Source organism: Carica papaya, chromosome 3 (assembly GCF_054855325.1).
Source record: "Carica papaya isolate Zhongbai chromosome 3, ASM5485532v1, whole genome shotgun sequence".
NCBI classification, from domain to species: domain Eukaryota; kingdom Viridiplantae; phylum Streptophyta; class Magnoliopsida; order Brassicales; family Caricaceae; genus Carica; species Carica papaya.
The window spans coordinates 10,780,331-10,805,537 of NC_142311.1; the positions used below are offsets into that span (position 1 = coordinate 10,780,331).

Below are 25,207 nucleotides of genomic sequence, written 5' to 3' on the forward strand. Positions count from 1 at the left end.
TTTAATATATGTATGCGAAAGAGAATACAATGGGGGGAGAGAGAGAGAGAGAGAGAGAGTGAAGATAAAACGTAAAACGATTTAGTTAAATTAGAAATTAGTACATATTATGGGAAATAAAGTTATGATTAATTTTGAAAACCATGTGGTTCCGAGAAGAAAAAAAAAAACAAAATATGGAGGGGAAGACATAATTGGTAAGCATGTGATTTAAGATGATGGGGAAGAAGAAAATAGATTCATCTAGTGACTTAAATATATTTTAATTCACCACTTGCTCACTTAATGCATGATAATATATATATATATATTATATATAAATTTTGCTTAGACTTTATATTATATTATATTATATCATATATTAAATAAATAAAAAAAAAGAAAGATGTCATGAATAATTATTACCAACAGAATCTACTTTTTGGGAAGTAAACAAATATTATTTAAACAAAATCTTATTCAGGAATTTGAATAGGTAGAGGTAGGGGGAAGATCACCTCTCATCACTTTTTGATTGTAGAGCATATCATCTTCTTTCTGGGCTGTGGAAGCTGTTAGGGTTTTAGATGCTCAAGAAATTATGAACATTCTCTTCCCTACCTTGCATCTATTCCTTTATAATTAACCCTAATAAATAACACAAATCAAATATTAATTATTATAATATATTACCCCCCCCCCCCATATAGCATCATAGTATATTAATTAAGTTTGGTTTCAAAATTCAACTTATTATAATAATTTAACCTACCTAGATTATATATTCTTCACATTTACCAATAACCCTCTTCATTAATTTACATTATGATTGTATGTAATTGGTCAATCGCTCAATTCTTAAAACTCATGAGTTATTAAATTGTCATCGGAGTGAAATTTAAGAAAAACAAGTAAGCTATCACCATGAAGTCTCAAAACTTCATCCATATACATGTATATTGTATATCTGTAAATAAATAAATATGTATTATGTACATGCCCAAATTTGTTTACTACAAAACCATATATCATAACAATACAATTACAAGAGATTTAATGAGGTGGGCATGAATGATATGATCAATATCCACTTTTCACATTTGAAACAAAATAGACAAATCCAAAAAAGAGTACACTATTTATAATATATAAACATACCCACACATAAATTTAAGATCCAAGTATCGTTAGGTAGCAATTGGTCCAAATTTGTGTTCAAAGATTTGTGTGTCTCCAATTTATGTTGGGTATCTTGGTTCTTGCGAGCATGGCCAGACTTAATTGACTATCATACAATTCTGTACCAAACTCTTTTGATTTTTCTTCTAAATTTTGTTTCAAACACAAAATACTCGATTGTCTACGACTTTGTCGTAAAGCTATGTTGAAGGTTAGACGAGCAAGAGGACAAACAGAGAGAGAGAGAGAGAGAGAGACACACACACGTATGCTTTTTTCTATTATTTCTACATATATAAAAACTTCCTAAAATTGCTAGGGGTTTGCCATCTTTGTTGTTTGATTTAATTAATAGAATCTTCACTTGACAAAGGATAGTCTGTAATTATATAATAGTTTTATATTGCGTACGAAGCAAGGTTTGTCCTTCTATAAGTTGTTCTTCTTAGGTAGGAAAAGAAAGTACTTGCTTTTTTATCTTTCTTAACTTCTTGTTTATTGTCATTTTAAATTGCACTCAATACTATTATTATTAAATTATTCATAATAATTACGATGGTAATTTTAATAATAATAATAAGTCAGGTTCTTGTTCCAAGACTTGATAATTTCTGGAAACAAATATACGTACGTACGTACGTGTGTGTGTATATATATAGTGAAAAATTTTGTTTTATATTTTAGTAGTTGTTCCATTTCTTTATGTACTTTCATAAAATTCAACTAGGAGAAGAACGTGAAAATATAATTTAATTAGGTTATGGAATAAGATTAGGTTAATCGAGGACAATAATATATTAAATTAATCAAATCAATAACATAATAATACCAGCTGTTGTTGGTAAACTCGTTTCAAAGTCTAAATCAATGTCAACTTTAACATAATAAGAACTAATTACAGGATGATCAGTTGTCATTAATTAATTTAATTAGATTAGTTGAGTTGATGTGGTGTTAGTCATTGTTAAGATGTAAATAGATGCTGCCAAATTCACGTGGAATTAATATCTTGTTGTGGGGGCATAATTTTATTTTTTCCGATTTTTATAATTTAAAATAAAAACAAAAATTAAAAAAAAAAAATGGACAAGAAATAGCAGTTGGTACCTAATAGAGAAGGTGACAATTCAAGCTAGGCCCAGACGATGCAAAACATGTATAGCTGTTCACCTACTACCCTCCCTTTTTTTTTTTAAAAAAAATTAAAAATAAAACACATAATATCCTTTTTTTTCATCTCTGACGCTGACAACGCTGACGATGTATTTGATTGCATTATCATATGCGTATGAGTACTTAATTATGTTCTAGTAAAGATTGATTAGTGAATTAATTATTAATATACCTTTTAACTGGATGTGGCGTACTAAATGGTATGGTGTTTAATCGATTTATATTTATAAAATTTTCTTAATCTCCTAAAATATCTAATAATTTTTGAATAACTAAATAATGGGTCGAATTATATGCAGACGAAAAGTAGGAATCTTCATGTGGGTTTATCATCAAATAAGGGTCCATGAAAAGGATTTTATATTTATCTTCAGTATTTGCGATCATGATTTTGGTGTTCCTTATCCTGTTCTGCTTAAAATTCAACAACACAATCATCAAAAGGATAATATTTGGTACAATATGCACGCACACCTGGTTGAAAACATAGAACCCATGGAGATTTTATGTAATCATATCATTATGCAATCATTTCAATTCCCCCAACTCACTAAAAGCCTGTGCTGGGTTTCCATCTTCTTCCCTTCCCCCTCCCAAGATCTCTGATCCTGAACCGGCAGAAGAGAAAATTCGCCAAGCAATGCGCATCACAATTTCCCAAGTTATAGTGGCCAACTGCTGATACACTAAACACTACAAAACTAGTGGACTAATATCGTCTTAGCAAAAGATCTGGGTTGCTCAACCGACGGCAGAATCCTAATAATGTTTTCTCCTTAACATGCTTCTTTCTGCAGTAAAAATATTTCTAGACTTTTTGTGCACTAAATTTCTTCTCTCTTTCAAGCAATTTTAGGGACCAACCGTCTCTCATATCATATAATGCATATTCTAATTACCTCCGGATACTGAGCCAATCCTTAGTATCAAATAATTAGAGATGCACCAGATCTACGGGTGAATCCTTACCATTGTTTTTCTAACACCGTGCTCACACGTTAAACTACAATGTGCGTACTCACTATTGTAAAACTGCACAGCTGGGAGACCATTTACTACATATTCATGCTGCATACAAAGCCAGAAAATAGATAACAAACATATGGCAACTGCATCTAAACAAATGCCATGAGTACCATATAAGTTGAGAAATTACATAAGGCAACCACTTTAGAGCCTAAATCACTGCAAATAAACAGTGAAAGAAAAAAAGAAAGAAAGAAACTTCTATAAACATCCTATTCAAGATAATTCATACATAAAATGGAATCAGGTATTCATCTTGTTCAACTGCGAACCTACTAACATTCTAGACCACATAGTTAGCCTAAATACACAGAGCATATTACCAAGATAGTCTCAGGAATTAGTTCTAAATGGGTGGTGGTGCTCCGTTGGCTGAGCATCAGTTTTTGGTGGAACATTGTATCCTTGTAACAGATCATGGAGTTTGGAATACATTAGTACCTGTGAAGGGTCACCCCCGCCACTGCTCTGCGATGCACGCGAACTCTCTTGTAGCTTAAGCTTCTCAAATAGATACTGCTTTTCAGCCTCGGCCTCACTCAACCTAAGTTTTAGGTAACTACTAGCATACTCTTCCTCTGATTTATCAGACTTGGCAAGAGCAATCCTCTGGAGCCTTTCAGCCTCTCTTTTCGCCTCATTTGCCTTGAGCTGGAACATATCAGCTTCTGCCTGCTTTAGTCTCACAATTTTCTCCAGCTCATCTATCTGTAGCTTCTTTTTCTGCCTTTCTAGTTTTAATTCTGCCACTTCCTTTGCCTTGTCCTCAAGCTCCCTGTCACAAGCCTCAAGTGCCATGCGAGATTTCTTAAACATCCTCATCTTTTCATCTGCCACCATTTCCATCTTCTTTAAAGCCTCCTGCACAACTTCAGCGATCCGGTTGCATGCCTCCTGGGGTGCTATTAGCCTTCCACCTTCTCCGTTTTCGAGGCTCTTTGGGGAGTCACCATCAAGCTCTTCATAAAGAAAACACGCGAATCAGAACTCAGAAATAACTGATTACATGCCAAGAAAAGAACCTTCTTAACCTCAAAAGAATTTAAGAAAAAAAATGAAAAAGGCAGAATAGTTCCGTTTATGTGTGATTCCCAAAACAAATCTGACATCATCGCTAGTTCAGTATATAGAATACACTATATGGAGCCTGGAGACCCAATAAGACCAGGACAACTTGCAGAAAAGTTGTATCCTCTGATTTTAGGGCCTGGGAATAAAGTTTTCACAGAACTGATCCCGTAAGTGGGAGAGTAATCTAACTCATCAAGAAAAGCAAAATCAAGAGTCTAGAGTTTAAATACAATATGTCACGCACTATACAAACAGAAACATGAATTTCACTGTTTAATCCCAAACCGGTGCAGCATTCTTTTGGAGATTCTGTATTAGCAAGAATGAAACTGACAAAAGGTAAGGTATTCACAAGCAAATGTTCAACATTTTTAGCAGTTAATTCCAAGGAAATCTTTGTGCAATTATTCGCAGAGCTTTAAACCCCATGTTATTCAATACATGGAAAAATAGTATTGAGATTCAACAAACAAAATACTTTGTGGATGTATATCTTGCAATTACTAACATAATTGCTAAGTGAAACCCAATTTCCAAACAACAGGGAAGATAATATGGTTGGATATTGTGTACCTTGAAAGAACATTAATATCATTTTGGAAGCTGTGGACTCTGTCAGTCCACTTTTAATCTTTTCAATAAGGTCTTCACACTTCCAGAAAAGTCTCCTCCCTCTCTGGTCTTCACTTCCCCGGAAAATCCTACTAACAAAATCGAGTTCCTTCATCAGGGACTCCCGGTCCCAGTTTGGTGCACAATGTTGGAATACATCTTTAACCCAGCCTAATAGCTCAGATGTCCGATTGCAAGCTCTGCACCTGAAAAGCATTTCAGCTGGCCCTGATCCACTCTTAACAGAAGGTCCCATGCAAATTTGTCCATCACGTATAGCACAATCAGTATGAGTCCAGTGAGAACACAAATCACAACCAATCCAACGGCAGGTGTTGACTGCAAAGTCAAACTTGTTACATATGACACACATACAAAGATTGCAGAAACCGTTTCTGTTTGTGCATATTTCACAGTTACATTCATCGGCTGGTAGTTGATTTTGGCATGCTATGTTCCTGCATCTCTTGTACACAAAGATCTCAATAAGGGAAGTCTGGGAGAGACTGATGTTTGGATGCAAAAATGCCTGAATGCCAGTGTTTATTGCGACAAGGATTTCAAGCTGTGCTCTATGGGCTCTGATTAAAGACTTGGCAGTCAAATCAGATCTACTCTGAACAAATTTCTGCAAAACCATAAACTCTTCTATGTGCTGGGAACCACCATTGCCCTCAAGGATAACTCTAAGTCCATTCTTTAGCTCTTCGAGAAAATCATCAGGTAGTCGATGCATCTTTTCAGAGATTATATCAACTCTTTCTCTAGCTATGTCCCTAAGAGATATCTTATCTGCGCTAGAAACGCGGTGAATGACTGACTGTTCATGGCAATCATTCTCTGCTTTCCCATTCTCCATCTTCTTTGCTGTTGCAACATCAGCAGTTGGCCATGTTTCCCTTGAGCTGGCGCTTTCAGTAGGAGACTCACGAATATTATCAGAGTTTGATCTAGGTTCCTGGCCATCAGGTGACAGGTGATGGTCTGAAGAAACAAGGGAGAGAGAAGTTTGCAGACCTCCAGATCGTGGTTGCTGACGTGGAGGCAGCATTTTTGATGAATTCTGGTGGTGGATGTTAGAGCCAGATGATGTACCCATCAAGAATCTTACTCAGGTTGCAACCCTGTAAAATTAACACTCATGACTACATCCATTAAGAACAAAATATTCAAGTTTTTAATTTTCTCTAAGAAAGAAAAATAAGCATGACTTTAAAAGCAAATTTTGTCAAGAAACATGTAGCAAAACCAATCAATGTTCCCATTATGCTAAACTAAACAAAAGAAGGCATATTAGAGCTGTAAGAAGTAGGCATAACATAAAAAGAATTAGGCTATAAGGTGAATTACACTTTCCAGCTCTATTATTTCTTTACATAGAAAGATTGTAGCAGCACTTGTCTATATGAGAAATTTTCTTGATTAAATCTTGTACCATTGGTTCACATTTAGCTCACAACCAGATTGCCCAATGGTGAAAAAGAACTTAACAAAGAAAGATCTTCTCACGCAAAATATTCCTTTCTACTTAAGAAAAAGTGCGAAGGTAATGACCATTTCACACAGCAATTGAATAATAAACTAGATCAGCATCAGCTAACTAAAAGCAAACTATAAATTAAATTTCGAGTTCCAATTACATCCAACATATTAGAAACTAAAAAATGGAATCCAAAGCCAGTACAAACAGCAGATCAAGAAGCAACAAAGAAACAACAGCGATCAGTTAAAGAACAAACTTTCATGTCCGCTTAGTCCGCGAGAAAGGGCAGGAAAATAAAATCCAATAATTGAATCTCAAAATCTCCAACGATCACGACCCGAGAACAAAATACCAAGTCAACGAAGCCCATAAACAAAGCTATCTAGTTTGACCGCAGTCACCGATCAACTAATACTGCAAACAGGAAAAACAAACAACAGAGTCCAAAATTCTCACCATGTTCCCCCATTTTCTCTCCAACCAGACGAGCGAAAAAACAAAAAGGAACCACAGAGATCACGAGTTCACATACACGAACAAGATAGAGAATTCTTACCAGAGAGAGAGGAAACCAGGAAGACTTCAGCTGGAAGCTGATTGATCGAACGATCGGGAGTAGAGACGTAAAGAGGGGAGAGAGAAGGAGAGGAAAGAACGAAAGAGGCGGATGGGGAATGATAAATGTTAATATAAGAAATATAAAAGAGACGTTGTGACCATTTTGCCCCTGAGGGCGGAGAGAGAGAAGAGACAGAGGATGGATGGTTTTGTTTTACAGGAAAAACCCTTGCGGAGTCCACGCATGGGGTCGTGAGTGGAGAATTAAGAATCTATTAACAAAATCGCGGCCTGTTTCAAAGCTGAGATGACCGGCATAGCCGGTTGTCTCCCAATTGTTTGACTTCTGAATGGAGAATTTGTTTGTTTGTTTGTTTTTTTTAATTACCTTTTTTAGTTTTTGTCCATGCCGAGTTGCTGTAACTGTTAATGTTATCTCTTCTTTACTCGTTGAACAAATAGTACGACCTTGGTCAGACATAAATTCATGTCAATATATTTTTAATAATATTTTTTTAATTTATTTATACAAAACAATTTATGATTATATCTTATATGTATTAATATTTACTTATGATATATTTTGTAATAATTATAATTAATCATTTTTTTAATTTACTCGACTCCTATTTATATAATATAACATATATTAGAAGTTATCTTTTTAATTTTTTTATTTAGTATTTTATTTATTTTTGATCAAATATATATGAATTAAGAATCCTGCACCGATGTATACGGATGCTGGAGCTAAATACAGAGAAGAGATTGAAGTGCCAGCGGGTAAAATTAATTCATTTTATTGATTTCCGGACTGAAATTAATGTCTGTATTCTGTTAATTTCCTTAAAACATTCAATTATTAATGCGGCGGATGTGCTGATATGATGTGTGTATGTGTATGTACAAAACATTATAACCCCCTTTACATATCTTTTTCTGAAAATCACTTGAAAATTATTCAAGTATCCGATATGAAAAAGATTTCTAAATCAATTCCGGAAGTTCATATGTTTTGATAGTCTCCTGAACTAAAATCGCTCCATTAGTGATTGCTGATTTTTATTTTAACGATAATACTTGAAAAAACAAAACTGATTCATTTATTAAACAACCTCTAATATATGTATACAAAATATAAAGTCCTGAAGATTAGATATTACTGACTGCAATGCACTCCGCACTCAAAATTTCTTTCCAATCATTCATGGACTACGGCCCTCCTAACATCTCTGGCGACTAATTTATGCCTATCACACATGAAGCCACTCATTTCTGACTGCCGGCTTCTACTGGTTCGACTACTTCAGCTTCTACAGTCTCCATGTGTTGTTGGGCTGCTGGCTGCTGGATTTCAGGAGTCGACCATTTGCCTGCAAGAGCCATGCCCATCATCTCATAGATCTTCCCACCAAGTTGTGCTGGATTCTCGGGCTGCAAGAATACAAGTATGCTAAGAGGACCACCACTGTATATAAACATCATATATATGCATGTAATAGAAAGGAGAAAATAAGGAAACACTAATCAATAGGGATAATGCTAATGATTCAAACATGAGTAACAACCAATGGCTACTTTTTTCTTTTTACAAGAAAGAAGAAAAAAAAATCCATGGCTACTTTTAGTTGTCGGTCTCCTTCCTACTTCAAAGGTCCAAGTTTAATTATGAAATTTGATAACTCTTTAAGAATTTTCACTATTCTCTACCGAGGGAGGCAGATAACGTGATGGCCACTTAGACTCCTTCAGTATGGTAAAATCACCTGAGAACAGAGGGTTAAACAATGAAGATGACCACATCTTATTATATAGTCACATATTAAAATGACTCAATTTCAAATGACGATCTGAAGACAAAAGATAAATTTCGAGGAGGTTCTTGTGTTTCAGACATAAATAGAAGTATAAAACTGGATCCATTATGGTTCCTCATTGGCAAACACTTGTGCTAATTTACTCCAATTCATAATGGACGTTAAAAGGCTAAGTAGATATGTGCTGAATACTCACAGTATAGCCACTAGAAACTAAAGCTGTATCATACAGAAGATCAATAGCCCTCACAGCATCTTTATCATCTGGGCTGTTCCTGCATGCAGCCTGCAGTCAGAAGAGAAATTTCATTAAATTGCCTTGAGCATCAAATGATAATAAATAGAGCAGTCCTTGTTTATTCAATCTGTACATTCAAATCCTTAATAATTTGGTGCTCAGGATTGATCTCAAGAACCCTTCTTCCTCTCATGAACTCAAGGCTAGATGTATCACCAACTGTTTGTGACTTCATTAGCCTGCAATAAACAAATTTTTCACATAAGCCAGGCAGAAGAATGAGAAAGCTCTTTACCAATAAAATGTGCAGATGAAGCTTGTGTTTCTTTCGGCAAGATAAGTGATAGGTCAGATACATCTGCTAACCCCACCACTTGATTTTGATGGGAAGACATACAGATTAAGCAATCATGGTTAGGAAGTGAAAGAGTGCACTTTACCTCTCCATATTGGCAGACCAACCGAACTTTCCGGACACCAGAACACAGGGTGATGAGCTCAGACGATTTGAGATCTGAACGCTGGCTACTTTGTCACCCAAATGCTTTTTAATCCAATCACATGTTTTCCCAAACTCTTGCTTCATCATTTTCTCTTTTTCCTCGTTTTTATCACCTGCGGTCACCAGATCATAAACATTACACTATTTTGCTAACAACCAAATATCAACAAGAAAAGATGAATTCATCATCTGAAAAAATGTTTGACACTCCACTCAAGAAGGTGATAACCCATGCTATTATTTCATATCAGCTAAACGTTGATACTTCAATATTTCAAGGAAACCACTAACTGATTAACTTGACAATTGTTCCCTAAAAAAATTATAGATGCATGAAGCACAGAGGCTTGAATGAGAAAACTAATATCACCGAACAGGGTTTACAAATTACTGAATGTTTTTTAAGGTTCAAATAAACAAACCTAAGTCCAAATCTTCCTTGCTAATGTCGACGAAGTTCTTCTCCTTGTAAGATTTCAAATTCTGGATCGCAACCTCATCAATGGGATCGACCAGATAAAGGACCTAAAACAAAGAAACATAGCAATAATAAAAGCTGTCCACAAAATAACACACCAAAATCACGATTCATTTGAGTTTTCTTGGGGAAAAGAAAAAACACATACTTCTAGATCTTTTTCAAGGAGTCTCTCCAGGAAAGGGGTGTCCCTCGCGCTGGTAACACTATCAGCAGCAATGTAATAGATATCCTTCTGGTCAGGTTTCATGTTCTCAACATACTCATCCAAGCTTATCATCTCTTCCTCGCTTTGGGAGGAGAAAAATCGAAGCAATGGTGCAATACGCTTATGATTTTCACGATCTTCAATGCATCCCAGTTTCAAATATTTGCCATAGTTCTCCCAGAATTTCTCATAATCCTATAACATGTAAAAACTGAGTTAACAAAACAAGAAGAACCTAATAAAATCTCAGTTCTATTTATGCATAGCACCAGATACGAACACACTAATCCATGTAAAACTTGGTTTTCCAGGCAGATGTTTGACACTTGAGTAATTAAGAACGCAAGGTGACTTACTTCTTTGTTCTCACTTAGGGATATCCCGAGAATCATGTCAAAAGCCTTTCGAACCAAACGTTTCCTCATAATACGGACCTTCAAAAACATCATGAAAGGAATTTGCAATTATATTCATCAACGGAATTCAGGTATTATAAAGAGGAGTTCCTAATAAAACAAAAGTTGGTTCCACATACAATGCGGCTTTCCTGAAGAATCTCCCGAGAAACATTGAGTGGAAGATCATTCGAGTCCACAACACCTTTTACGAAGCTTAGATATCGAGGAAACTGTATGTAATAACCGCGGCCAAACCCAAGGAAAAAAAGTGTAAGATTACACGGATAAGGTATCCGGGCGAAAGAAAGGAAGAAATCTAACTCACCAGTTCCCCGTCAAAATCATCTGAAATAAAGACTCTTTTCACATAAAGCCTGATATTTTTTGTCTTTGGATTGATCATGTCATCTTTTCCCATAGGAGTAATAGCTGGCACATAAAGTACAGACCTAAACTCCACCTCACCCTGCAAAATCATCCACCAAAAAAGCCAAATAAAAACAGCCACCATTATCTACAAACAGGTAAATATTGGGATTCCCCATGTAGAACCCTAAAGTTGAATGTTGTATTTAAAAGTAGATATTCATCAAAGCTTGCACAGAAACAAGTATAGCCCGTGCTTTTTACTAATTGCATGGTGAGAAAAGGTATAGAATCTGTCATACCTCTGTTGTGAAGTGCGAAGATGCCAGCGGATCCAAATATTCGTTGAAGGTTTTCTTGTAAAATTCATTATACTCCTCTGTTGTCACATCTTTGGGGCTGCGAAGCTGCGAACAAGATAATCATGTAATAGTTCTTCACACGAACCTTTTTCTATGTAAAATAAATACTAAAAAATACAAGAACCCTCAAACTCACCCAAATTGGCTGGGTCTCGTTAGTGAGTTCCCAGTCCCAGTATCTCTCAACAACAGTCTTCGTTTTCTTCTTCTTCTGTAACAACTCAATAAAACAATCAAATACAATTATTTTATCTACACTTAAATTTCCACACAATTTATAAATAAGACATGCTTAATGTCTGATTCAGAATAAAAAAAAAGTAGGGGTCACCTCAGTTTTCTCCTCTCCACTGTCCTTTTTGGCTTCAGCTGGATCCTCCTCAACCTCAACCTGTAATGTATGCAAAGATTATACTGGGTAATGTGAAAGCAATTTACAAAGTTGCTTCCAATCCACTATTTAACTGGCTCTAGCAGCCATACCTCTTTAGTATATCCCTTTTCTTGCCAAGTGTAAATTGGGAAGGAAACAAACTGTGAATAATTTTTCACCAGCTTCTGAATCCGCTCTGGATGTGCAAAGCCTTTGTCATCATGCTGAAAGTAGGTGGAGAACATTTTTTTTAGAAAAAGAAGAAATCGACGAGCTTTGAAATTGTAAGACAGACATTAAGATATTGGAGGATCATTATCTCCCAAACCTTAAGATACAAGGTAAGGCATGTTCCTCTAGGAATGAGCTTCTCTGGGTCTGTTTCCTCCCGAATGGTGTAAGAGCTAGCATTAGCCTCCCCTTCCCATACATATTGTTTATCAGATTTTGGGCTTTTTGTAGACACAACAACCTACAGAATCAAGATGAAATAACAAAATACCTTCAGCAACTTCCAAAATCAAAGTCTAAAAAAATGAATATTAAGACACTGTTTCTAAGTATTACCTTATCAGAAACAAGGAATGCTGAATAAAAGCCCACACCAAATTGACCAATTAAATTACTGTCAGCACCTGCATCCTTGCTTTCCTGTGGAGTAATAACTTGCTAAGTTCATCATCTGAATGTGAATAAAATCCATAACAAAAATACAGCTTGAAGAAATTTTTTACCTTTATTGCCTTCAAAAACTTAGCAGTTCCACTCTGTGCAATAGTTCCAAGACAGTCAACCAGCTCTTGCCGAGTCATTCCAATGCCAGTATCGCTGAAAAAAGCAAAGAGAGTAAGCTACCAAAGTTGGACACTTTGAGGCCAAGAGTTTAAATTTATTGTACTTACGTGATATTTACAATCCCATTATCTTTATCAACTTGAATACGAATATCAAGATCAACAGCATCCTTCAAAAGTGCAGGATCTGTAACACTCAGAAACCGTAGTTTGTCCAAGGCATCACTTGCATTACTGTGGATCAGATTTATAAGTTTGAACAAGTAAGACAAAAAAGAGAGTCGCAAAAAGTCATCTCTGTTACAATAGCAGACGTCCGATTATGAAAATTATTTTGTTATATCACAAATTTTTATACAATCAAATGGTTTCCACATTTTAAATATACATTAATGTTTCCAATAACTGCAAATCCAAAAATTTAACTAATCTCTATCATACATAACCATGAGAAAATGGTCAATATCTAGGTTTCTTTGTGTAAACAAACATTCATTACACCTCTTAGCATGACAAATTAATTTTTTGTTAGCATTCTGTGGAGATATAATGAGCATCACAGAACAAGGAGAACCATTCAAGTCTCCAAGTGACTGCCAATTAAAACTAAAATTAAAATTAGAAATTCTCTAGGTGGTAAAACTGAGTAACAGCTATATCATACTGAGTGGGTACCACATCAAGTTAAGCAAGTTTTGATAACAAGAATTAACAAGAGAAAAAGGTAGGATTTTTTTAATTTTGAAACTTATCGATTACTTCCATGACACAAATCTAATGAGCATCAATTATCTAACAGAATTTTACTTCTTTATGTTTGCATATCTAGCCATAATTCATGTGTAAGATCAGAACATGCCTGATAAGCTCCCGAAGAAACACCTCCTTGTTGCTGTACAGGCTGTTAACAATAAGGTCCATGAGGCGACTAACCTGCCGATAAAACATAGAAAATTACCAGAAAGTCATCAAGAATTCAAATATAACTCCTCAGACCCACGGCACAGTCAACATACCTCTGCTTGATACTCATATTTCTCAGCTGGTGGTGGAGGTGGAGCGGCTGCATCAGATGCAGCCACAGTTGACTCATGCCGCTTACCTAAAAACAAGCTACACTGCAAATTCATTTGACTTGCAGAAGTAGCTACATTATCCCTTCCATTTCTTAAGACCGAAAACCATCTACGCTTGGTATCATTCTCTACACTCTGCTTGTAAAAAAAATGCATATAAGCCATTTTGAAGAGAGTAACAAAAACAATAAAGAGTAGAATACTTTTCAAACAATAGCATTAATAAATTTTTGGACAGAATGATCACGGTAAATGCTTAAATGGAACCGTCATATAAATTTTTTCTGGCAAAATCACAAATCAGCTGAAGTGCTTTTGTAATGTTAACGATCACAATGTAGTTTAAGACAAATAATCAAAATTCCGCGATGATTGTATCGAAATGCAAAACGGATAGTAGATAAAACAAGAAAATAATTAGAAAATGAACAAGTAAACGGATTGAAGATACTTTCTCATCATCTCCATTTCTCGCAGCGGCAAAGAAATAACAACAGAAAACTAACAAATATATCGGGTATCGAGTAGTAGGAAATGATAAGTAATTCATACTAAGATGATTAAAGTAAAGAGAAAAGCGGGAGTACCGAATCGGTGAAGGGAACAGAAGAGGATATCGGCGGAGCGACTTTGCGATAGCGTGCGCTACCGTTGCGCAAGATAGTGGAAACAGAGCGCCCGGAGAGTCTGTGCATGGTTGAGAAGTTTCTAGATCCAGCGGCAAGGAAAAAACCAAGGCGTGAGTTGGTGTAAAACTGTTAGTGGATGCAGAGGGAGTTATAAGGTCTTGAGGAGGGAGGAGAGGAGTTTAGTAGGGTTTCTGGCGAGTGGTTTTGGGAAGCTTCTGGAGACCAGGAACTTCTAATATTTCTGCAGAAATGAAAAGGTTTGGATTTCGGACAGTTCTGGGCTGCTTTGAGAAGATTATTTGTTTTTCTTCTCTTTTTTTTTTTGTTTTTGGTTTAAACAAAGGGCGTGTGTGTATTCTGGGCCAATCCTAACTGGAATCAGACAGACTCGCTCTAATTAAAATACAACATAAAAAATAATTATAGTTTAGTGATAAATTATGCGAGTTTAAAGTTTATTAAAAATGTAAAATTAGTAATTTTTTAAATATATTATATACGGATAAGTATCTACTTTTATAATAAATTTAATAAAATTATAAATATTTTATGATTATTAATTTCATTTAGCCGAAATAATTTATTAAAACGATCTAGTTTATAACTTAAAAAAAAAAATACAAAATTAATTCTTAAAGTCGAATTTGGTATTTTTACATGGAATGCCCTTAAATAAGTTTTTATAAAATATTTTACTATTTTTAAGATTCATATATATCTTTTAGCTTTTTGTTTAAAAAATAAAAATAGACATGTAAAAAATTTCTAACTTTTTTTACCAACAGGACCTAAAATAGTATTTTAAAAAAAACAAAAATTATTAGAGATTGGTTTTTCTTTTAGAGATTTTATATATTTTTTTCGTTATACAATACAATTTCAGAAATAAATAAATATAAATTTTTAAATCAATTACACCGACAAAATTCATTCATTCAACACATTAAAGTACTAAACCACTAGGAAAAAAAAAAAGTACTTAATTCCTACAACCTTAAAAGACAAGAAAAATAAAAAAGTATTAAAAATTAAAATAGGGAGTGGTCGGGCCTAGCGATGAAATGGGCCTCTAAGCCCAAAAACAAACAAAGCCCGATTCTTGTTGTAAAAAACCACAGGATCTTTTTTTACTGGATTTAATTTAAGTTTCTTCCTTTTTATTTTATTATTATTATTTTTTAACAAATTAGGCTTAAAGTTGAATTTAAGTTTTAATTTTGACTTTTGAATAGTTTTTTTTTTTTTTTTTTTTCTCTCTTTTAAAACAAAACTAGGGCTGGCAAAAAAGTGCAGGTAAATGGTGTTGTAATTAATTATCAGAGGCACGAATAATATGTATATATAAATAAAACTAAACTGTTTTTGACAAGTAAATGATAATGTGAAAAATGCAAATATGCAAAACAAAGGCTAACCCTTCAAGCTAATTTGTTAGAATATTGTTGGATCCACATCCATGGATTATATGTTTACTGATGGCCTAAGCTAATAATTGGTATCATGCATGTATTTAAAATAAATTTTTTTTTTAAAAAAATATCTTTTATAATACAAAACAACATTGCACATGCTTCTTAAACACATAACACCTGTATCTACTCCTCTTCACATGAATATATATAAAAATACTAAAATTTATAATTTTTTTTTTTTCAAAAATATCAATCATATTATATATGAGTTTTTAAAAAATAAATAATTAGTTGTAGCAATTATTCTAAAAGCATGAACCATGCATATTGTAAAGTTTTTATGAAGTTAATTTTTAATAAATGTGAGAGAATTAAAATTTGGATATTCAACCTTTGGTTATGATTTAATATCGACTGGTCGATTTAATTGATTGTTTCAAAAATTTAAGTTGTCGCACAATTATTTATATTATAAGATTGTGGATATGATTTTTATAAATGAGTATTGATTGCTAAAAGACCACCTTGAATATGATTTGGTCGTGCGACAACAAATAGAGCAAAAAATCAAAAGAGAAGATGACAAAGCCAAAGGCCAAGGAACAACTACAATTAGCATCTGCCTACAACCAGCAACACAACAGCGGCTCAAAACCAAACCCTCTTCCCTTTTTGCTAAACTACAAATATATTCTTATCTTCCCCACCTAAATATCCTCCACACATTTTTATTTTTTAATATAAGCATATACATATATATATATCTATATCTATATTCATTTCAAACCAAAGATTCCCAGCAAAACAAAATACATGCTTCTCAAGTCATGTCTACAAAAGAAGGAAGAAAACGATATGAACATAAGCATGAAATCATGTACTTGCTCTGTCCTTAATTTCAACTTAATTTGTGTATTGGGTTTCTTTAAGTTAAAAGTGGGTAATACAGTTTTCTACTTGAAAATTTGAATAGGTGTTATGTGATGGGAAGAAATCGTTAATGACGATGATCCATGACAGACCAGAGAAACACTTGATATTTTGATCATGCTGGCGCGGTGATCAATTGGAGAAGAAATTCACATTGGCTTTCCATTCTGCTTAATTAATTATATAAATAACCATGAATACATATTAATTAAGTCTCATTTTCTTACAAACAACACAAGAGGGAGAATGAAAGGATTATTACAACTTACGAAGAAAAGAAAAAGAAGAAGAAGAAGAAGAAGAAGAAGAAGAAGAATATATAGATTGCTCTACAGATGGAGTGATGTATCAACATCAGAGTTGTCCAAGTTCCTGGAAGTAGTACTGGTTGAAGAATTATTAGGCCATAAGGTGGATGAAGATGGGACCATCATGGCTCGGTAATCTGGATGCCAGCCTTGCGAGTTAAGTCCTAAGGAGACAGATGAGTCTGGATCAAACACCTGCACCCTGCGCGTCGTCGTGGTTGCGATCATCTCCGGAGGAGGCTGGAGAGACAACCTGTTAGGATCATAACGACCGGGCGGCGTCCTCTCAGACTCGGCGGCGGAGAAGAGTTTAAGAAGCTCTCTCTCTTCTCTCTTCTCCCTCACTCTCTGCAGCTGCCTGAACCTTTCTTGAAGAAGAGCAATGGAGGAGGAAACCACAGTGGGATCGTTTCCATTATGCTGCCTACCCATATTGATAATGATGATGATAATCAGAAGAGGAGGGCTTAGAGTTATTAAACGGTGAGTTGAATATGATGGGTTTGTTTTGTTCTTGGTTAAAAACTAATCCATGAACCCGTTATTTATTTATGTGTGTGTGTATATATATAGTGGGGGATATTGGGCGTGTCCTGTTGAAGAATAAAAATAAATAAAAAAGGAATAAGTAATTGATACTTGGGTGGCCGGGGGGAGTGATGAGAATCGGCTGCTGTGCCGCAAAATCCAAGAGGAAGTGAGCGTAGAGGGTGTGTGGGTTGGGGGATTTTGTAGGCAAAAAGACTTTTTGAAGGGGAAATAAGTTTTGGGGGGAAAAAGCCAAAAGAGGGATGGAGATTAGTGTTTGGAAGGGAGCAATTTGGGGAATAAAATGGTTAGGTGATGCAGTGTCCTCATTTAAAAATCAACGTAAAATGCTTTGTAGAAGATGGTAAAGCTTTTTAGTATGTATTGAAATTTCAGAGAAGAGGTGTGTGTGTGTGTGTATATTGATGTGTAAATATAAATTGAGTTTGTCTTGGCTTGAGATGGAGTTTAGGGAGTTGGGAGAGAGGAAGAAGCCAAGGATGAGAAGGAATATTTTTGGGAGTTTGATGTTGTTGAATGGACAGGTTTGCGGAGGAAAGAGAAAAGAAACCCACCAACATCATCTTTTTGCTTCTGTCCTTTGCGTTGCTTTTTGTTTTGGCAGGAGCTTTTGGGTTTTGACCCTCCTCTATTACGAGTGCCGTGACACGCAATTCAGGCCACCCACTCGGCACCGACTGGAAATCAATCAACTCGCTCTACACCGCCTCCACCGTTTACATCAGACTTTGTAAATTTTTATTAAAATTTCATCCGTTCATAATCAAATTAATGTTTAATTTCATATAAATTGTTAAAAAAAAAAAAAAAAAAAAAAGTATCTAATTTTCCAAACAAGGCACATTCTTTCTTTCTTTCTTTCTTTGGGAGTTTCTAAAACACTTTTTTCCCCTTTCGTTTTGTCATATGATTTACTCTTCTGGCCCATTTGTTTTTGGAGGTTGTTGGATAATTGTTTGATACATTTTTTGGAAATAGAAAATTAAGGTATGTATTGTTTTGTGTATTTAGCAGGATTGTTAGCATTCACCATTCTAACCTCTACATTCCAAATGTCATGTAGCCTTTTAAGTGTTCTAAGTGCCATTTTCCCTATTTTATTTTATTATGAGTTGTGTTTTTTGTTATCATTTTATTTTTTTATATAAGCTAAAATTATTTCTTCCTCTATTTTTCGTTTGATTTTTATTTTTCAAACTCAATTGCTCATTATTAAACTATTGTAGATTTTTTAATTTTTTTTTTTTGCATAGTTCTTGTACTTTAAACTTTCTTTTTGTTGTTATTGTTGATTGTTTTAATTTTTAAAATCATCTGTATAGTATAATTAAGTCAATATATTTTTCATTATGTTCTTACAAATTTATATTAAATTTTGATTTTTTTATATTTTACTTTCATTTTATTTTTATCTAAAGTTTAAAAGTTATAATGAACGAAATAATTTTATAAATTGAGAAATTAAATTATAACTTAAAAAACAGAATAAATTGCTGATTGCCCCTTTAATTTTAAGAATTAATCATATATATTTTTTATTTTCACCAAAAGGTGAATCCTCTCGTTCGTCTTTCTCATTCTCCCGCTTCCCTTTCCTCACTGCATCTCAACTCAAGTTCTATCTACCGCTTGGTTCTTGGTCTAAACCATGACTGACGGTCACCTCTTCAACAACATCTCTCTCGGAGGCCGAGGTGGCACTGTGAGTACTCTTTTCTGACCCTTTCAATTGCTCGATGGACGTTTAATTTCTGCTTTTTTTTTTTTTTTTTTTTCGTCTTTTCGATTTCATGTTCTCTTCGCTTATCTTGAAACCCTATTTTTTTCTTTTAGTGCAATGCTAGTTTTACTGTGTTTGGTGGGAGGAAATAAGCGAATGTAATGGATTATTGCGAATAGTGTTTGTTATTCATTAGTTCTTTACTGACATCTACTGTGGGTTTATATTCCGATTGCTTTTGGAAAATTTGTTTATAATTGTTTGCTCAGAAAATCGCCTGCGAAGCAATTTCTTCTGGCAAAATTATTTATGGTATTAACCGTTTGCTGGCTGAGCTTCCATTTATTTTCCCTGCCCACCTCCTCTTTAATCCCTAGGTTTCTTGTGTTGTATGAAATTGTCTTTTTTCCTCTAATAATGATGTAGTATGATGCCAAGATATTTGTTGAAGAATATTTCGAACTTGTGTTACTTCATTTCAGAACCATGACGAAATGTTCAATTTCAAGTTTATTTTCGCCATTGTTTGTCTTGTAAACTTTGGTAAAGAAACTGAAAGTTAGAATTGAATTCCATCAATTTTTTGTGTTGTGGTTTGCAGAATCCAGGACAGCTTAAAATCTACTCTGGAGGAATTTTATGGAAGAAGCAGGGAGGTGGTAAGGCAGTGGAAGTTGATAAATCTGATATTGCAGGGGTCACATGGATGAAGGTTCCAAGAACAAATCAGCTAGGAATTCGAAGCAAAGATGGGTTATATTACAAGTTCACTGGGTTTCGTGACCAGGTTAACATACACCCTCATTATTTTTAGTGTGTATTTGGACAAGACAATGAAATTTCAGCTGTATCGCAATAGTTTAAAATTTAATTTTTCAGAATTTATCCTTATGTTTGTCTCTGTACTGGGGTTTTGTAGGATGTTGCTAGTTTGACTAGTTTTTTCCAGAACAATTGTGGTATAACACCAGAAGAGAAGCAGCTTTCTGTTAGTGGTCGTAACTGGGGAGAAGTTGATTTGAATGGTAGGTGATCTTTTCACCTTCAACATTTCAGTTATATTTGATTTTTAATTGATTTGTATTCGTCTACTCACTATTTCCCCATGCATATTGGTGTTTTGTGTTTTGTTTTCATGGAAATAAACTAATGAGATGTTGTTTGAAGTTCTTCTGTAGTGCTTTACATTTAATCATGTTTGGGACCTCTGCGTCCTTTATGTTCCTTACAGTTGTGAACGATAATATTCATCTACTTGTGTATGCTATAAGTATATTTTTTGTTTATTTGAAATATTTTTCTATCTTTTGAGTAGCATTGGCATTGTTGGATGGTTTTTCTTGTTACGGTGAATTCCAAAATTTAAATGGTAATTTGGGTTCTCTCAAATATTCCATATAGAAGTGGTTGCACAATGTGGTTTGAATGCAATATTATGTTGTTTTTAGCTAGGACCTATGGTCAATAATGTTGTTTTATTATACTCTATAATTACATGTCTAGTATTTTTTTACTAGGACTTGACGTGGTCCAGTAAATCAGCTGATAAATTATATAGTGCCCTTTTCTTTGAAACAATCAAAGCAACGATCTCTTCATTGTGACGTTTTCTGTCTGGATTTTGCTTTATTGTGCGTTCAGCTTTTTCTCCTTTCTAGATGTATTTGGTGTGTATAGGGGCAGGGGACATCCTTAATTCTTTGGGAACAATACATTCATGCTTGGTAAATTTCATATTTTTTAGTTAGTATCTTTGCACCGGTATCCTATTTGCAGGGAATATGCTGACGTTTTTGGTTGGTTCGAAGCAAGCTTTTGAGGTATCTTTAGCAGACGTCTCACAAACACAGCTTCAAGGGAAAAATGATGTCCTCTTGGAGTTTCATGTAGATGATACCACTGGAGCTACAGAGGTCTGTATTTTGTACCTCTGCAGGCAGTCTTTTTAAATTGAATGCTCCGCTCATAGCTACTAGCTGAGACTTTTTTATTTATCTTCCCTGATCGAGCTTACTATGGAAATATATAAGTGACCTATTATTATCTTTTGGTAACTAATTGTGGAATCATGTGTAATTTTCTGAATGTTATCCATTTGACTGCAGAAAGATTCACTGATGGAGATAAGTTTCCATATTCCTAATTCCAACACACAATTTGTTGGTGATGAAAATCATCCACCTGCTCAAGTAAGTAATTCTATATTCTCTGTGATTTGCACAAATATATTTTATGATTCTGCTTGATATATCGCAGGAAAATGTGTTTTGGTAGGTTTTTCGTGATAAAATTATCTCAATGGCTGATGTTGGTGCTGGCGGTGAGGAAGCTGTTGTCACATTCGAGGGCATTGCAATTCTTACACCCAGGTTGATGATTTTCAATGTTGGGATTGGGAAAAACAGTGATTATACAAGCTTGCACAGCCCACCTTTTGCTGATTATTGGCCATGTTTTTGATTATGCATATTCCTTTTTATAGGGGTCGATACAGTGTTGAACTTCATTTGTCATTCCTACGGCTTCAAGGACAGGCTAACGACTTCAAAATACAGTACAGTAGTGTTGTTCGTTTGTTTTTGCTTCCAAAGGTATGTTCCCTCAATCTCTTGAAACATTATTATTTTGCACCGGGGTTTTTCACCCTGAAGACTTTCGAGTTCCACTGAACATGTTATGATCGATTAGTTTTTTGTGGTATTTTATCTTGGCATCTCATATGATTCTGTTATGTATTTTGCAGTCAAATCAGCCTCACACATTTGTTGTTGTTACTCTTGATCCACCAATTCGCAAGGGGCAAACCTTGTACCCGCATATTGTGATGCAGGCATATTTTTGTTTCTTACCATTTTAGTTTTCGTGCAAAGATTTTAATTTATTCCATATGCTGAACCTTTGTTTTCCTATTTATTCTTTAGTTTGAGACTGATCATGTTGTTCAAAGCACCTTGTCAGTAAATGAAGATCTTTTGCATACCAAATACAAAGACAAGTTAGAGCCATCTTACAAGGTGATATCTCTTCTTCATAGATGAAAATGCTGTGTGTATGCATTCCTATGCATCTCTGATCTTGGCACGTAAGTTTTTTTCATGAAACTTACCTGCGCTTGGGCAGGGGCTCATTCATGAGATCTTCACCACAATATTGCGTGGCTTATCTGGTGCCAAAGTTACTAAACCAGGGAAATTCCGTAGCTGCCAAGATGGTTATGCCGTGAAGTCATCCTTGAAAGCTGAAGATGGAGTCCTGTATCCACTTGAGAAGAGCTTCTTCTTTTTACCCAAACCTCCTACCCTTATACTTCATGAGGAGGTTCAACTTGTTTACTTGCATTCATATATCTGATCATTTATGGAGATACCTGAATTTGATCAGTTTCCTTTTATTCTTCACTTGATAATAGATTGACTATGTGGAATTTGAAAGACATGCTGCTGGTGGTTCCAATATGCATTATTTTGATCTTCTTATAAGACTGAAAACTGAGCAAGAGCATCTGTTCCGTAACATTCAGAGGAATGAATATCACAATCTTTTTGATTTTATCAGGTCAGCATGGCTTGCTTTTTTTTTGTGCCTAGAATTTTTCAGCATCTTTACTGGGAATTCACTTTCTTATGTGGTCCAGTTCCAAGGGTTTGAAGATTATGAATCTAGGAGGTGTACAAGCCACAGATGGTGTGGCTGCTGTCCTGCAGGAAGAGGATGATGATGCTGTTGACCCACATCTTGAGCGAATTAAGAATGAAGCTGGTGGAGAAGAGAGTGATGAGGAGGTGAATTAATTGTTTTTTTATATATAGACAGGTGGAATGCAATCTTTCTTATCCTTGTTTTGGTTATTGGCATTATTTTCATTTCTGCAGGACGAGGACTTTGTTGTTGACAAGGATGATGGAGGTTCGCCAACTGATGATTCTGGGGATGAGTCTGATGCTAGTGAAAGTGGGGGTGAGAAAGAGGCAAGTTATTTTCCTTGATCTGTTTTAGAGCTTTGCCGTAAAGAAACACCTATGTGGTATCTCACATAAAATGAATTACTGTTTTTAGAAGCCTGCTAAAAAGGAGTCAAAAAAGGAGCCATCATTTTCTAAGGGGGCACCTTCTAAGAAGAAAACCAGAGATGGAGATGAAGATGGTTCCAAGAAAAAAAAGCAGAAAAAGAAGAAGGATCCAAATGCACCAAAGAGAGCAATGTCTGGGTTTATGTTCTTCTCACAAATGGAAAGGGAGGTGGGTTACATCTTTTGAATAATGCCATTTCGGTAATGTCTAACAATGCCACTCACTGTTGTTACATTATTTTTGGCAGAAAGAGAAAATATGTAATTGGCACTCATTGGCTGTGGATGGGGCTAGGTTTAATTTGAAAACTTATACTGTGGTCAACATGAGAAGAGCTTTATTTAAGAGAAAAAGACATGAGAAGAGCATTTCTGAAAATTTCTCTTTGAATAAGCATTCAAAAAAGTTATTTTGGCCTTCAACCTATTGATGAATTTCCTTGATGCTAGAGTGTCTATGGATCATTGTAGAGTTTAAATGCGATATCCAATATTCAGTATCAGATTGATAGGTAGGATAAGCCTTATGGACTAAAGGTCCATAAGAAGCAAACAGCACAAATTGCTTGAAATTATTTCATTTGACATTTGACATCAAATGGACCTCACAACCTTTTGTTTTGAAAAACTTCAATGAAGATCATATTCTTTTTGATAACATTGATTTCAAAAAATCCATATTTTGTCCTCTTTATGATGGGACAGGTTTTACTGATCTATTTGAGCTCTTTTTTGTGAGAGTTGTAAATATTTTGGACATGGTTGACGCCACCTGATGCCTTAACATGGTGTCTGTTTTTTCTCTCTCTCTCTCTCTCTCAAAAAAAAAAAAGAAGCATTCAGAAGCCTTTGAGTGAATCTACATTTAGAGGAAGGATATCTGCTAATTTGATTATTATGTTGAACAGAATATCAAGAAAAGTCATCCTGGAATTGCATTTGGAGAAGTGGGAAAAGTACTTGGGGACATGTGGAAGAAGATGTCAGGTATTTGGATTTAACATAATTCATCATTGCAACTGAGTTAGAAATTTACGTATTAGTTTATGTAATCATTTTTGTCTGTTCCATGCAAATGTGGGTACAGCGGAGGAGAAAGAACCGTATGAAGCAAGGGCTCGTGCAGATAAAAAGCGGTATAAAGATGAGATCAGCGGGTACAAGAATCCACAGCCAATGAACATTGACTCAGGGAATGAATCCGACAGTGAATAGTTATGGGCGAGGAAATTGTTTCAGTTATAGACTCTGGAGGTGGCAGAGTGTCAATATAGTTAATGAATACAGTTCCTTCATTGCGATGGATGTATTGTAGAAGCTTAGTTAAGATGGAAAGAATATCAGTTTGGTGATAGTTTGAAGATTTTCTTTGGGAAGCTGGCAAAGATGAGGCACATAGGTACTGGAAGACAACAAGAGAGGTGGGTGGTCGCGGTTGCATTTTGTTTGTTGCTTTGGCAAGTTAGCCTGTCCCATCTTGTTCTCAATCTCCAAATTTAGGTGAAACCAACTTCAGTTGTACTTATACTAATATAAAGCCAAGTTGGTTGTAAGCTTTTTGGATTGATATTTATATCTAGTTTCTTGATACTGTGTTAGTAAATTGTCTTTTGATCATTCCTAGAAAGGCCGTAGCAAGACTCCAATTGAGTCTCCAAAAAGCAGCACAAGGGTGTATCTTTACTATCAGCCTACAGGTCTTTTGTGCATTACCTCGGTAACTTTTTCTTGAATTTTTCTCCAGTTTTAGAAGGCTTACTTTTCCGCATCAAAATTTAGGCCGCTCATAGTTGTAATTTTTATCTTTAAGTGTTAATATGTTGATTAGAAGATGAGTTATAATGTTTAAAGAAGTGTAACTATTTAGGATTTCTTGTTCATGAGAAATCAATTTTC

General features: G+C 34.9%; 3 protein-coding genes across 7 annotated transcripts; 1 reads left to right on the plus strand and 2 right to left on the minus strand.

The window, feature by feature from the left end:
- Nucleotides 1-3,382: 3,382 nt before the first annotated feature.
- LOC110808700 (OBERON-like protein) lies at nucleotides 3,383-7,294 on the minus strand. Of its 4 annotated transcripts, XM_022034270.2 has the most exons (4): nucleotides 7,080-7,277; nucleotides 6,780-6,937; nucleotides 5,002-6,164; nucleotides 3,383-4,316 (listed from the first exon to the last, which is right to left on the minus strand). In XM_022034270.2, exons 3-4 carry the CDS (start codon nucleotides 6,137-6,139, stop codon nucleotides 3,691-3,693), a joined length of 1,764 nt encoding a protein of 587 aa, XP_021889962.2. In that variant the 5' UTR covers nucleotides 6,140-6,164; nucleotides 6,780-6,937; nucleotides 7,080-7,277; the 3' UTR covers nucleotides 3,383-3,690. The 4 variants fall into 4 exon arrangements, with proteins under 4 accessions (XP_021889962.2, XP_021889961.2, XP_021889963.2 ...); XM_022034269.2 differs by lacking the exon at nucleotides 6,780-6,937 and having other exon boundaries at nucleotides 7,080-7,294; XM_022034271.2 differs by lacking the exon at nucleotides 6,780-6,937 and having other exon boundaries at nucleotides 5,002-6,185; nucleotides 7,080-7,278.
- An 867-nt stretch (nucleotides 7,295-8,161) lies between these two features.
- Nucleotides 8,162-14,613, minus strand: HSP89.1 (HEAT SHOCK PROTEIN 89.1). 2 transcript variants are annotated; one of them, XM_088215702.1, is made up of 20 exons: nucleotides 14,281-14,613; nucleotides 13,634-13,828; nucleotides 13,477-13,550; nucleotides 12,726-12,851; nucleotides 12,558-12,651; nucleotides 12,391-12,474; nucleotides 12,152-12,295; nucleotides 11,934-12,047; nucleotides 11,782-11,841; nucleotides 11,587-11,670; nucleotides 11,391-11,495; nucleotides 11,048-11,188; nucleotides 10,860-10,952; nucleotides 10,681-10,758; nucleotides 10,265-10,519; nucleotides 10,061-10,163; nucleotides 9,577-9,751; nucleotides 9,270-9,375; nucleotides 9,095-9,184; nucleotides 8,162-8,515 (listed from the first exon to the last, which is right to left on the minus strand). In XM_088215702.1, exons 1-20 carry the CDS (start codon nucleotides 14,386-14,388, stop codon nucleotides 8,351-8,353), a joined length of 2,394 nt encoding a protein of 797 aa, XP_088071828.1. In that variant the 5' UTR covers nucleotides 14,389-14,613; the 3' UTR covers nucleotides 8,162-8,350. The 2 variants fall into 2 exon arrangements, with proteins under 2 accessions (XP_088071828.1, XP_088071829.1); XM_088215703.1 differs by having other exon boundaries at nucleotides 11,587-11,661; nucleotides 14,281-14,612.
- Nucleotides 14,614-19,033: 4,420 nt separating this feature from the next.
- HMG (high mobility group) lies at nucleotides 19,034-24,899 on the plus strand. The gene is made up of 16 exons (XM_088215704.1): nucleotides 19,034-19,223; nucleotides 19,843-20,028; nucleotides 20,161-20,266; nucleotides 21,018-21,154; nucleotides 21,347-21,430; nucleotides 21,516-21,610; nucleotides 21,724-21,832; nucleotides 21,985-22,071; nucleotides 22,163-22,255; nucleotides 22,362-22,559; nucleotides 22,651-22,796; nucleotides 22,876-23,023; nucleotides 23,114-23,209; nucleotides 23,298-23,480; nucleotides 24,220-24,298; nucleotides 24,399-24,899. The coding sequence occupies exons 1-16, from the start codon at nucleotides 19,170-19,172 to the stop codon at nucleotides 24,524-24,526; spliced, it is 1,929 nt and encodes a 642-aa protein (XP_088071830.1). The 5' UTR covers nucleotides 19,034-19,169; the 3' UTR covers nucleotides 24,527-24,899.
- The last annotated feature ends 308 nt before the right edge of the window (nucleotides 24,900-25,207 follow it).

What these genes read in the sequence shown, in the direction of transcription:
- LOC110808700 (XM_022034269.2), bottom strand. Translation starts at nt 6,139, where the DNA reads ATGGGTACATCATCTGGCTCTAACATCCACCACCAGAATTCATCAAAA. An exon ending in GATATTAATGTTCTTTCAAG is followed by an intron (nt 4,317 to 5,001) that starts GTACACAATATC and finishes TTCTTTATGAAG; the next exon opens with AGCTTGATGGTGACTCCCCA.
- HSP89.1 (XM_088215702.1), bottom strand. Translation starts at nt 14,388, where the DNA reads ATGCACAGACTCTCCGGGCGCTCTGTTTCCACTATCTTGCGCAACGGT. An exon ending in AGTTTTTGAAGGCAATAAAG is followed by an intron (nt 12,475 to 12,557) that starts GTAAAAAATTTC and finishes ATTACTCCACAG; the next exon opens with GAAAGCAAGGATGCAGGTGC. An exon ending in AAAAGGGATATACTAAAGAG is followed by an intron (nt 11,842 to 11,933) that starts GTATGGCTGCTA and finishes CATACATTACAG; the next exon opens with GTTGAGGTTGAGGAGGATCC.
- HMG (XM_088215704.1), top strand. Translation starts at nt 19,170, where the DNA reads ATGACTGACGGTCACCTCTTCAACAACATCTCTCTCGGAGGCCGAGGT. An exon ending in GGGAGAAGTTGATTTGAATG is followed by an intron (nt 20,267 to 21,017) that starts GTAGGTGATCTT and finishes TCCTATTTGCAG; the next exon opens with GGAATATGCTGACGTTTTTG. An exon ending in GTTTGTTTTTGCTTCCAAAG is followed by an intron (nt 21,833 to 21,984) that starts GTATGTTCCCTC and finishes TGTATTTTGCAG; the next exon opens with TCAAATCAGCCTCACACATT.